We start from the raw sequence: 14481 nt of genomic DNA, 5'->3' as shown, positions 1-14481 counted from the left end.
ACTATTTTCAGCAGCTTTTCTGTTAGTCTCCTTCTGTATAGCATTAGAATGGATCAAAGCTTTAATGACTTCCTCCATGTTGCTTGCAGATTATTATGCCCACAGACATACAACGTGGTTGCCCGTATTCTCCACCAAGTGTAACAGGGACCACTTTTAACCACGGTCTTCTAGGGCACAAATGCAGCACAGGACAATCCACTGTAGTTTAAAAGGCTTTATTTTTCACAGCAATAACAAACAGGCAGTTCATTTTCAAAAGAGGGAAATCCTTCCTCTGCAGCAAAGTTTAAGTACTTTTAAATGTGTCCCAGCATTTCACAGCATTCACAAGTGCTTTGTAAAAATAATGTCCTTTTACAGTTCACAGGAACAAAAGTCTTTTACACAGTGTAACAAACACACACACCAGCTTCTGTAGCTGTGTAACTATCTCCCAAGGCCTAAGTGAGGCTGCTATTTAAACCCTCACAACTTCTAATTAGCCACACCTGTGATTAGCTGGACAGCTTCACAGCTGTCTGGGATAATCAAATACACACTCTTTCTCCCTGGGGTTTTAACTGAAAGGAGAAATATCATGTACAATGCTTGGTCTTAAATATCTTCCATTTATAACCAGGCCTTGCTTTCTTTCACAATATATATATATATATATATATATATATATACACACACACACACAGTAAACTCCTATATTGTCAAGGTGACTGTCTCTTTAAGGGTTGCAATATCCTCTTCCCCTATCACTATTTAATCATCACACACCCCTTCTCAGGTGCCTAGTAATTTGTGTGTTTCCTTGGAACGCTCAGCTCCTGTTACTGGCTTAGTATAAACTGTTTGTCTCTCTCTCCAGAGCTACAACTTGCCTGAATATATCCTACAGTTTCGTCTCTCCTGCTGCAGATTGCAGCAACCAGTGTTTGCAGCTTAACCCCCCAGCATCTACATCAAGGTACACCAGCTATAATCGTTTAGGATTATCAGACCGTACCTAATCCTCAGCTGTTGCTCCTGTGGAATACCGGACCGTGTCTAGGAAACAGTCGACACTCCTGTAGTTACCGGTCTGTATCTAACTTTCCTCTGATTTCTCACAACGTATTTGGGAACTGTTGGTATCCTCTGCCTACATACTAGTGCTGTGAACTTTTACAGTATGAGTCCTCGCTAGTCAGTGTTCATTCAGGGTTCCGGTGTCCACGCCCCCTAGTGTGTCGTCACAAAGATACCGACACATATACCAAAACAACTCCAGTGTCAAGACAACTGATACTTAGTTAACATTGCTAAGTAATCATTGCTCAGCTGACATACAAACTCACTTCTACTGGGCATGCACACTATTATATTAATCCTGCAGTTGTGATCCACATATCTGTATTCAGCGATTCATATAAATACTGCTATCCTTACATATTACTAGGCCCCTGTTATGGATCCAGCAGAATTGCCACAAGTGGTTTTTGCCCTCTCACAAAGAGTTGATCAGCTCTCACAGGGGCTGAGAGAGTTACAAGTGCAAAATGAAAATCTATGTGGTATTATTAAAGATACTATGTCAAACAAATTAAACCCTTCAGATAGTGCTCCTGAACCGCAGGTTTCTATGCCCGAAAAACTCTCTGGTGACAGAATGACATTCAGACAGTTTAAAAATGCCTGTAAGTTATTGTTTTCACTTAAACCCAAGACTTACTGTATTGAACGAGTTAAAGCCCTAACGGTCATATCCTACCTCAGAGGGGAACCAAGGATTTGGGCTGATTCCTTCTTTGAGCACGATCACCCAATACTTGCATCTCTGGATGACATCTTTAAAGAAATGGGTTTATTATATGAAGATACTAACAAGCAGCTTACTGCAGAATCCAATATGAGGTATCTCAAACAGGGAAAGAGGCATCTAGAAGAATATCTTACAGAGTTTAAACAGTATGCAAGAGATACTAAATGGACTGACATAGCACTTAGGAATCAGTACTGCCTAGGTCTCTCAGAGTCTATAAAATACGAATTAGCCCGCATAGAACTACCTAAAACCTTAGAAGCTTTGATGAATCTCAGTATACAAATTGATTACAAATTAATCGAAGATTAAGGGAAAGGTGATTGGAGAAGCAAGTGTTAGACGCTCTGGCAAAAGGAGCTTCCTACTACCCTAGATCTACAGTTAATACTACAACAGAACCTATGGACATAGGCTTCACAAAGGGACCAATACAACCAGAAGAGAAACATTGACACAGGATAAAAAATATTTGTATGTATTGTGCATCTCCCACTCATGCTGTAAAAGAGTGCCCCATCCTGCAGAGACAAAAGAAGAGTAAGTTCTCCTATAAAAATTCCTGTTTAACTGCAAAAATCACGAATAATGATTAATGTACGTTGTCTCTCTCTCTCTACAGTGGGATCACCTCCAACTCCAGACTAAAGCCATCATTGACTCGGGAGCTTATGCATGCTTCATAGATTCCGCACTTGTAAATAAAAATAAAATTCTATTTATTTTGAAACTTAATCCAGTCTCCATTAGAGTTATTGACGGTTCGTTGATTAATACTGGTCCTATTACTTACCAAACTGTACCTTTAAAGGTAACTACTCTGTCGGTTCATGTAGAGTATATTTCTTTCAATATTATCTCCTCTCCATTGTCCGATACAACTGATTCCAGGATCATCCATACCTTACGGATGCATCTACCCTCTTTCCCAACCCGAATTAGACCATCTAAAAGAATACATAGCGGAAAACTTACATAAAGGTTTCATAAGATCTTCCACCTCCCCAGCAGGGGCAGGAATATTTTTCGTGAAGAACAAGGATAACTCCCTCAGACCTATCATAGACTACAGGGAACTCAATAAAAAAAAAATCGGTATCCCCTACCGCTAATCCCAGAACTCATAGAACGACTCAGTCAAGCTTGCATATTCACCAAATTAGATCTAAGGGGAGCGTATAACTTAGTGCGAATAAGAGAAGGGGGCGAATGGCTCACAGCTTTTAGGACTCGCTACGGGTTGTACGAGTATACTGTGATGTCATTCGGACTCTGTAATGCAACCGCCACTTTCCAGTATCTAATTAATGATATCTTCATGGATTTGCTGGATATCTGTATAGTAGTCTATCTTGATGACATACTTATATACTCAAATAACCTGGAAGATCACAAGAAACACGTCAGATGGGTTTTGTCACGTTTGCGAGAACATCAACTTTACGCAAAACCCAAGAAATGCCTTTTCCATACCTCTGAAATTTACTTTTTAGGTTATCGTATCAGTCCAAAAAGGAATAAAATAGGACAGTGCCAAAGTCGATACCATCAAGAAGTGGCCAGAACCATCATCTAAGAAAGAATTACAGAGGTTTCTGGGATTCGCAAATTATTACAGAAAATTCATAAAAGGCTTTTCTTCTATCACAAAACCCCTGACATCAATTACTAGTAATACCATACCATTAGAAGGCGAAAAAGCAGACAGAGCCTTCTGAATAGAATCAGTAACAAATTCTTTAAAATTCATAGGTATATCATGTACATTAGAAGTTGAAGGAACTGCAACCGGCAATGTACTATTACTGATGGACACATTATCTGCATGTAAATGTTTATCATGACAACTATTACAAATGACATTCGGAGATATAATCTCCACAATCTTACAACAAATGCACTTAGCTTGGGTAGAACCGATGTCAGGCAGCAATGTTCCAGCAGATACTTCTGAGGCAGGATCAGATTGAGACATCTTGCAAAATGTAAAAGAAAAAACAACATATAAAGCAAAATTATCAATTTCCTTATATGACAGTTTCAGGAATGGGAAAAAAATGCAAATAGCATAGCCCTCTGACATAGAAAAAGGCAAGAGGCAAATAGCAATGAGGTGAAAATGAAAAAATTTGGCGCCAAGTATGACGCACAACGTAACTGACATTTTTTTGGTGCCAACAACGTCCGGACACTCGCGTCACTAATAAAGCAACCTTGTGTAAGGAACACTTGACGCCGGAAATGACGAACTTGCGTCAACGGACGTACTTTCGTGCCAAATTATTCTCGCGCCAAGAATGACGCAATAAGTCTAGCATTTGGCGCACCCCGCGGGCCTAATCCTGCCCGCAATTTGCAAAGAAAAATGTAGTCAATTTTAAACCCCAAGAAAAATATTTCTTAATATGTTTATTTTCCCCAAATATGAAACTGACAGTCTGCAAAAAAGGAAATACATGAACCTGAATCATGGCAAATATAAGTACAATACATATATTTAGAACTTTATATTAATGCATAAAGTGCCAAACCATAGCTGAGGTGTCTTTAGTAATAAAAAACATACTTACCGAAAGACACCCATCCACATATATCAGATAGCCAAACCAGTACTGAAACAGTTATCAGTAGAGGTAATGGTATATGAGAGTATATCGTCAATCTGAAAAGGGAGGTAGGAGATGAATTTCTACGACCGATAACAGAGAACCTATGAAATAGGTCTCCCGTGAGGAAAACCATTGCATTCAATAGGTGATACTCCCTTCACATCCCTCTGACATTCGCTGTACTCTGAGAGGAATCGGGCTTCAAAATTCTGAGAAGCGCATGTCAACGTAGAAATCTTAGCACAAACTTACTTCACCACCTCCATAGGAGGCAAAGTTTGTAAAACTGAATTGTGGGTGTGGTGAGGGGTGTATTTATAGGCATTTTGAGGTTTGGGAAACTCCTGGTAGGATTGTATATCCTATACGTCACTAGCACATGGACTCTTGCCAATTACATGAAAGAAATGGGAAAAAAATGCTCTATTTTGTTGGAGCATTTTATTTTTAAACTAATACCCTTTTTCATAATGTGTTTAACCTGAGTGTGCCCATGATTTAAAAAAGATAGAGTTTGCCGTAGTAAATAAAACGTCCATTTATTGATTCATATAAAAAAAATCCATGGAGATAAAAAGATGCGTGTAAGCTCCGGTCTTACGCGTTTCAGCTGGGATGCTGTAACCACAGACCTTGTGCTAATGACTTACCTGAGCAGGACAGAGAAAGTGATTGGTGGATAAATAAACTAAAATGCTATAATTAAATGAAGCAACTCATTTTTAAACTACATTGTCTTTTAAAAGTCTTCTCATAATCTTTTATTATTTTATTTTTTAGATTTATTACAGGGTAAACACTATCCTTTCGAAGTAATAATGGCAGATGGGACTAAATGGTAATTGTTTGTGCGTATATATTTATGCTACTGACTTGCAGGGTGGAGTTCGTAAGTTACAGATTATATGGACCAGACTGATTCAGAATTGTAGGTACATTTCAGCTTTTTTTTTATCCAAATATATAATTGTACAGTCTTCAATCACTATGTGTATTTTTTTAACAAAAAAAAAAAAATCAGCCCTATAAATATACAGAGGATTCTATTTGTTATGAATAGACCAGGTGCCCCCTGATTGATTTGTTCAATATATTAAAATAAAAGAAGTGTCCCACTTCGATAGTAATGGTTCAATCAATGACTGAGTAGCTGTAATTTCATGTGTCATGAGTATGTTAGATAATTATGTCAATTCAAAAAATATAAAATAAAATGAATAACAAATTAGTTGTACACAATAGTATGTGGTCATCAGTTAGTGTTTTGTCAACTGTACCAGAAAATGTGTATGAAATAATTTATGTGGTTTTATCTTCACCTTTCACAGCTCTGTACCAAAATTCTGATTTGTTATCAGAACAGTTTGCCCTATGTTTTTTTATTAGTTATCAGTAATTCGTATGGGTTTATTATACTTCCAGACAAAGGAAATGCCAAATGTAAAAGAAAAAAAATATATTATTAGATATGTATCTTAGACTAAGTAAAGTATTTATTTTATTTCCCTTTTAAATATGCATTTCCATATATGTAATGAAGTTACACCAGCAGGACCTTGGACTGAGGTTCACATTCTATGGCACATTCAGTGACTGAACATGGCAGTGGCTGCCAGACTAATAGCTGCTGTTCTACCACAACAAAGCCCTGAGTGTAGTTTTCTCACCCTTACAGACTATGTACAGAGGAAACTAACAGAAGTGTTTGCATGTGAGGCAGCAGGAGCAAGCAGACCTATCAATTATGCATACACCAAAGTCCTGCATGTGGTTGCTTTACACGACTGTCCATGCACAGTGGTATCTGATAGGTGTGATTGAAAAGGTAGTCAGCAGTCAAAAGCAGAAACCCCCCCCCCAGGAGATCTTACAAGATCCTTGATATACAGGCCTATTGTTACTGCCCTCGTAAGTAAAGAAGTAAGGGCTGTAAAGCCAGGGATACATTCTGAGGTCTAATATAAGCATAGTTCTTGCAAATACAAAATGTAATGGGTCTTACGGAGGAGTTACAGGGCCAGAGGTCTATCTGTGGTCTGATGTGCAGGGGTCTGTACTGATATATGATGTGGCCATGGATCTGATGAGGTGTTACAAGGCCAGGGGTCTAATTTTAGGTCTTGCGTTGGTACAGGGCTGCAGGTTCAGGGGTATCTCTGTAATATGATGTGTGGTAATGCAGGGGCAGAGGCCTATCTGTGATTTGATGTGGATATGTAGCTGCAGGGTCAGGGCCATGGCCATGTTTTGAGGAATGATGTGCGTATTGTACTGCAAGGTCAGGAGTCTGTTCTGAGGTATGATGTGAGAATAGAGTGGCCTGGACAGGGCTATGTGCTGAGGTATGATGTGGGTATGGTTCTGCAGGACCAGGGTTCTATATATGGTTTGATGGCATGGAGTTGCAGTGCCTTGTTCTAAAGGTATGATGTGGGCATGGATCTGATGGCGGTGTATCAAGGCCAGGGGTCTAGCTGTTGTTGGTTCAGAGCTGCAGGACAAGAGGTCTATCAGTTGACTAATGTGTGTATGGTGCTGTATGGACAGAGGTCTATCTGTGGTCTGACGTGGATATGGTGCTTCAAGACCAGGGGTCTTAGCTGAGGTATGACGTGGGCATGGATCTAATGGAAGCATTACCGAGCCATGGGTCTGATTTGAGGTCTTGTGTGGGTACAGGAGTGCAAGACCAGGGGTCTGTGCTGAGGTATGACTTGGGCATGGATCGAATGGAGGCATTACAGACCCAGGGTTCTGATTTGAGGTCTTGTGTAGATACAGGACTTTAAGTCCAGGGTCTGATCTGAGGTGTTGCAAATACAAAATATCATAAAAAAAAGAAGAAGACAACAGCAGCCACAATCCAAATAAGCACAGAATAGTGAGGCTGTCAGCTCCATTCACCAACAACAACAAAAAATCCAACTTGTTATGGTTAAAATTGGACCTTTATTTCCTAAACTCTATGGAACCATATACAGTCTAAGAAATAATAGTATGGTTTTAACCACAAGGATGGACTTTCTTCAATTTTTTTTTACAGGAGTATAGGTCTGAAGAAAGGGTACAAAGGCTCAGGGATATGATGTGGGAATGTTTGACAGAGGGCACACAGGATTACTGTCAGATCTGAGGTTTGATGTGGACCTTTTCTTGAAAAAAATACTGTCCACACTCATTAGCATACATTTGCATAAATAATAATTGAGCATAAATCTGGACTGTTTATACTGTATATATTGTTTATAATTAGATCATGATACACTAAGTAGTTTGACCACAATATCTTTATTCTATATTTAATCTTTCAACTTTGAACTGAACCTTAAAGGGACAGTGTAGACTAATGTGTTCCCCCTTTAATGTGTTCCCAAACAAACATCCATTTGACCTACTAGAGTGTATTAATTGTTTACACATAGCTCGTTCACATTTATTTTCTCATTTGAAATAGCTGATTTTGTCTATCGATAAACCACCTATACTGAACATTTCAGTTACAAAAAAAATATGTCAACAGAGGGAGATAAATACATTTCTTTCATGGTGTTGAGAGTCCATGATCCATTACTCCTGGGAATTACTCTTCCAGTAGGAGGAGGCAAAGATTCTCAAACCCCAAGAGCTCTATAAAACCCCTCCCACCTTACTAAAAAAAAAAGCAAGCAAAAAATGTAGCAAAAGTAAAAAAAAAAAAAAAAAAACCAAAGGAAGCAGGGGAAAGGTGCAAACAAGAAAAAATAAAGCTACCACCAGAAAAAACAGGGTGGGATCTTGTGGATTCTCACCACCATGAAAGAAATTAATTTATCAGGTAAGCATAAATTCTGTTTTCTTTTATACAGGTGGTGAGAGTCCACAATGCATTACTACTGGGAAACTAATACTCCAGCAGTAAAGTCCACAAGTAATTGAGGGCGGGACAAGCGTGATATATATATATATATATAATCTTGTTTGGTTTATTTTTACTGTTCAATACTTAGACTCTATTATGCAAAACATGAAAAGTAAGCAAAAGGAACCTAACAAAAGCTACATCAACCAGCCTGAAGGAGATACAGTGGAATGTGTACAAAATCCTTGAAGCCTAGACAGAAATAAGTAGAACTCCTCTGAGTAGAACAGTGTTTCTCAAGTACCCCTAAAAGGCCATATTTGCATGATATCTTAACTAGAGCACAGGTGAAATAATCAGCTCCTCAGTAACCATGGATACTAACCTGCTTTTAGCTGATTATTTTGCTTGTGCTCTAGTTAAGATATCATAAAAGACTGGATTTGAGAAACACTGGTGTAGAACAAACAGTAGGAGGTCCGATACCATTAAGCAGCATTAGTCTGATTAGAATGCATAATAATATTTAAACAAGAATTGCACAGCTGAGCTAGAAGCAACAAATTAGTAAGTTTACAATATACACACTTCACATTGGTAGGAAAGTGTTCAGAGAAGATAGCTTCTAAAGAAGATTCAGGGACAGGCACAGAAGGCTCCATGGTAAGTGAGAACTACAAGATAGTAGAAAGCACAACCATAAGCCTACATTCCCCCTGAACAGAGCTCAAGAAGCAAGGGGAAAACGTACCCCCTCCAAAAACAGCATTAACAAAGCAAGGCTGCATAGCGCTTACCCGACATCAAAAAAGATGAGTAACGCACGGGATAACAGAGCACACTAAAAAAAACTAATAGCGCGCACAAAACAGCAAAGGAAAGCGTAGGTACACAACGTGGTCAAATTGAATAAAAGCTCTGTCCTGATCAGCCGATCTGCATTAACCCAACAAGCCGTTGTGCGCAAATTCAATAAGCCGATGTGGGCTAACAAAAAATATGCGCACAAAAAATGTAAAGGGGAATAGAGCCTTATAACCTTAAAGAAGGCAAAATATATATACAGTATATATTAAAAATTGTCTTTAGGCTATAGAGTGCAATAACGTACAAACTAAATAGCCCAATAGGCTTAGATGAGTGTAAGAATTATAATACAAAAGTTCTAAATCTGCCCTGTCAGGATATCCGTATTTTGTTTTTCCTGATCCTCGTGACAATAGCGAACATTTGAAACTGATAGAGTGAAATTTTCCAGCTCACCGAAAAGGAGTCCTAAGAGAGGGACTAGCCAAAGGAGGTTTGCTGCATAACTAGAGACCGCTACCCCAGAAGGGAATCACTGAGGGAGGACATCTTTGAAATTTACGGTGCAAGTACCTAATAACACCTATATTTAAAATTACTTCCATACTTGTGACAAGGATTTCCTGTCTCACTACAGGATTCAGGGATTTTTCTCCTGCTTCTACTTAATAGCTATTTGCTTTGCCATCTGGATCCCGGATTGAATTTGTATATTTTAATGTCCACATTTCAACGTTCAATTTATGAACTCATTATGAAAAGTGGATCTAGACATTATCTGGCTCACAGCTGAAGTCCGGTGTGCAGTAGCACACACACTAATTGTGTCTTTGTTTTTAGAAATGTTAGCCATTTATTTGTTTATATTTTTTTTTCCTGTATATCACTGTAATACATGAATTCATGCTATATTTGACCTTTTAAAACCCTGTTTTTAACTTAATAAATTGTTTAATATTGACGAATATATTTGCAAACACCTTCTTCACTCTTTCTATTTTAATCACACCACACAGTTACTACAGTGATTTAGCCTCTTTTAGCTCCCCGGCACAAAGGTTTTTTTTTGTGTTTCCACACTTATTATCTCTCACTTATACTAATAATTTTTTTGGAAGTAATCTTAGGGGGAATCTTCTGTCACTACCCATTACTCTCAATACATCCCTCTGTCAATCAGCAGAACTCTGATGGGAAATTGGGCATCAAGAAATTGGGCACCTTCATTCTTCACCTACCTCCAGCGGAGGCAAAGACAAGGCTAGTTTCTAGTAAGATGGGAGGGATTTTAAAAAGCTCTTGGGAATTTTTGTCTCCTGGAAGAGTAATTCCCAGGAGTAATGGATCGTGTACTCTCTGCACCTATATGAAAGAAAGAGTTACATAAGTTGGTGTCTGGGACAGAGAGCTATAATACATCCCTCTGTCAATCAGCAGAACTCTGATGGGAAATTGGGCATCAAGAAATTGGGCACCTTCATTCTTCACCTACCTCCAGCGGAGGCAAAGACAAGGCTAGTTTCTAGTAAGATGGGAGGGATTTTAAAAAGCTCTTGGGAATTTTTGTCTCCTGGAAGAGTAATTCCCAGGAGTAATGGATCGTGTACTCTCTGCACCTATATGAAAGAAAGAGTTACATAAGTTGGTGTCTGGGACAGAGAGCTACTATAATGTTAATTTTCCATTGTTCTTTCTAACGGCCCAGCTATCAAAAATTAACCAGCATGGAAAGAAATCAAATAAAATCTTTGGGATTTTTTTAGATCTTATATAGTAATGTATGTGTCTCTCCTTCAAACCCAGAACCCATTGTAGTGAGATAAATGGTTCTCAAGGTAAAATTTACATTTCAAAATTATTTCAGGGACCTTGTCGTACAGACGAGACTTCTTAGATCATCTCGCCCTAAGTATTGGCCTTTGAGGACTTGTGTAAATAACTAGACAGAAAAGGTAATGAGGTCTGCTTTCCCTGCTGGCTCAACCCATTTTATTGAGTTGTGATTTCAATTAGCAATAACAGTTATTTCATGTACAAAATTATACCTTAAAAGGGACAGTCTAGTCAAAATTAAACTTTCATTATTTAGATAGGACTTGTAATTTTAATCAACTTTCCAATGTACTTTTATCATCAAATTTGCTTTGTTCTCTTGCTATTCTTATTTGAAACGAAACCTAGGTAGGCTCATATGCTAATTTCTAAGCCCTTGAGGGCTGCCTCTTATCAAATGTTTTTTAAATTCCTTTTCACAACAAGAGACAGAAAGTACACGTGGGTCATATAGATAACACTGTATTAATGCACAGGGGGTTATTTAAGAGTTAGCACAAAACAATGCTAAATGCAAGACAATAGATAATAAACAGTCACAGTCATGTGATCAGGGGGCTGGAAGAAGGTTCATAGATACAAGGTAATCACAGAGGTAAAAAGTGTATTAATATAACTGTGTTGTTTATGCAAAACTGGGGAATGGGTAATAAAGGGATTGAGGCCCATTTATCAGGCTCCGTATGGAGCTTGTGGGCCCGTGTTTCTGGCGAGTCTGAAGACTCGCCAGAAACACAAGTTATGGAGCAGCGTTCTAAAGACCCCTGCTCTGATGAGGCGGACAGGAATCGCCGGAATTCAACCCGATTCAGTACGATCGGGTTGATTGACACCCCCTGCTGGCGGCCGATTGGCTGTGAGTCTGCAGGGGGCGGCGTTACACCAGCAGCTCACAAGAGCTGCTGGTGCAATGCTGAATACGGAGAACGTATTGCTCTCCGCATTCAGCGAGGTCTGTCGGACCTGATAAGCACTGTGGGATAAGGTCCGACAGACATATGATAAATAGACCCCATTATCTATCTTTTAAAACAATAAAAATTCTATTGTAGACTGTCCCTTTAAAGGAACATGAAACCCAATTTTTTTCTTTCATGATTCAGATAGAAAATAACATTTTAAACAACTTTCTAATTTACTTCTATTATCTAATTTTTATCATTCTCTTAGTATCATTTGTTGAAGGAGCAGCAATGCACTACTGGTTTCTAACTGAAAACACGGCCGTGCCAATGACAATTGGTATATAATATGCAGCCACCAATCAGCAGATAGAACCAAGGTTCTTTGCTGCTCCTGAGCTTATCTCGATAAAAGGATAACAAGAGAAGGAAGCAAATTAAATAATAGAAGTGAATTAGAAAGTTGGTAAAAATTGTATTCTCTATCTGGAACATTGAAAAATTTTGGGTTTCATGCTCCTTTAAGTTGCAATTTCCTAAACGTTTTAAACTATAGCTGGTATAGCAAGTCATTGTAAACACATTAAGGAGAAACCAATTTTACAATGCACTATCCCTTTAAAAATACTGACCATGTTGATAATATATTGACTGGGTGGCAACCCTATGTGTACATAGGAATGAAAAAGAGGTTGCAAGTCCAGAGGTCTAATATAAGGTCTGATGTGGGGGTTGTGGCTAACAGGAGTTAGGTATGAGGCTGACCCTGGGATCTGATTTGGGTATTGGTATAACAGTGGTTGAGGGTTATGATACTAGTATGGAGCTGACAGTGTTGTAGGGTCAGTGTCTGATCTGAGGTATAAGCATGGCTCCAATTATTGCATTTTGTATTATTATTATAATAATAATAAATTAATGTTAATGTTCTTAACTACTTAAAGGGCAATTATAATGATGACATGTCATTTTATCACTAGTGACACAGCAAAGCTATGTGTAAAGTACTGCTCAGGACCTGCAGAGCACTTCTGGACCATAGTTAAAACTGATGATGATCCAATCAGCATCACTAGTCACCCATGACACAGCTATATTAACCAGACATTTTACTATTTAAAGGGATTATGAAACACAATTTTTTTTCATGTTTCAGATAGATTATACAATTTAAAAAAAAACTTTCTAATTCACTTCTATAATCGAATTTACTTAATTCTCTTAGTATCCTTTGTTGAAGGAGCAGCAATGCAGCCACCAATCGGCAGCTTCTGAGCCTACCTATATATACTTTTTAAAGGGACACTGAACCCAATTTTTTTCTTTTGTAATTCAGAAAGAGCATGCAATTTTAAGTAACTTTCTAATTTACTCCTATTATCAATTTTTCTTCGTTCTCTTGCTATCATTATTTGAAAAAGAAGGCATCTAAGCTTTTTTTTGTTTCATTACTCTGGACAGCACTTTTTTTATTGGTGGATGAATTTATCCACCAATCAGCAAGGACAACCCAGGTTGTTCACCAAAAATGGGCCGGCATCTAAACTTACATTTTTGCATTTCAAATAAAGATACCAGGAGAATGAAGAAAATTTGATGATGGGAGTAAATTAGAAAGTTGCTTAAAATGTCATGCTCAATCTGATTCACAAAAGAAAAATTTTGGGTACAGTGTCCCTTTAACAAAGGATACAAAGAACACAAAACAATTTAGATAGTAGGAGTACACTGGAAAGTTATTTAAATTCACATGCTTTATCTAAATCAGGGGTGTTCATGTCCCTTTAAATTGTCTAATAACTTTAATGAGAAAAGTTAAGCACACTGACAAAATAGATTTTTTTGAGCTTGAAAATATTTCAGTAAATGACTCAGAGAAGCAACAATGTATGTGAGTGTTGAGTTGATTGCTCACAACCAAGTGCTGCTAAACCTTTCACATATATTATCCATTGTTGTACAGATAGATATCAGAAACCCACTTTATCGTTTAGCAATCTATCCCCATTATTTACATTTGGCAATATTGAATATAATAAATGCCCAGGTTTGGTTATTTACTACTTTTGTCTATGTTAATACAGCTTAGGTGCACATAATAGCTAGAGACTATAGATCAATATGTAGCTTAGCAACACAACAGTAATACACACAACAGTGAATCCATTTCTGCAACACGATCTTTTCCAGGATTAAACAGCTATTAATATGAAAATATTCTTTGCAATTGATGTGACCACAGGACTCACCTTCTATACTCCAAATACTCATCTATCGCCCCTGCAGCCCCCTGAAAGTGCAGCCTCTCCATGGCTCTTTGCCAAATCCCAGCAGTAGTTGAATGAGTTAAGAAGGGAAGGAGGTAACACCAGGAAGCAGCACACACGGAAGGGAGCAAGCTGGGCTGTAACATGTGGGCGGCTACCTGCAGGGACAGAGCAGTGGGAAGGGATAGATACTGACAACCAATGCTGCAGTCAGCAGCAGAAGGGACAAAATGCAAGCTGGATATATTTCTCAGTTGGGTAAAATCTGAGTTTAGCGTTCTAAATTATTTTCTCTGCCATATTGCATTATTTTACTTTAAAAATTGGTATGGGGGTTCAGATAAGGGCTACCAACAATACTGCAGTGTTTGTGTCTCCACTCCAGGAACAAAAAGGGGAGACATATTTTGGGGTGTAAAGTTTCTGTTCTCCC

General features: G+C 38.2%; 1 protein-coding gene across 1 annotated transcript in view; it reads right to left on the bottom strand.

Annotated features, from left to right (window-relative positions):
• FAM221A (family with sequence similarity 221 member A) overlaps positions 1 to 14143 on the bottom strand; it is a 148093-nt gene extending 133950 nt beyond the window's left edge. Inside the window, 1 exon segment of the mRNA XM_053714149.1 lies at positions 14031 to 14143. Coding sequence (XP_053570124.1) covers positions 14031 to 14092 — 62 coding nt within the window. The 5' untranslated portion in view covers positions 14093 to 14143.
• Between the last annotated feature and the right edge of the window lie 338 nt (positions 14144 to 14481).

Source organism: Bombina bombina, chromosome 5 (genome assembly GCF_027579735.1).
Source record: "Bombina bombina isolate aBomBom1 chromosome 5, aBomBom1.pri, whole genome shotgun sequence".
Lineage (NCBI taxonomy): Eukaryota > Metazoa > Chordata > Amphibia > Anura > Bombinatoridae > Bombina > Bombina bombina.
The sequence above is the reverse complement of the archived record's forward strand: the minus strand, read 5'-3'. Positions and strand labels throughout refer to the sequence as shown.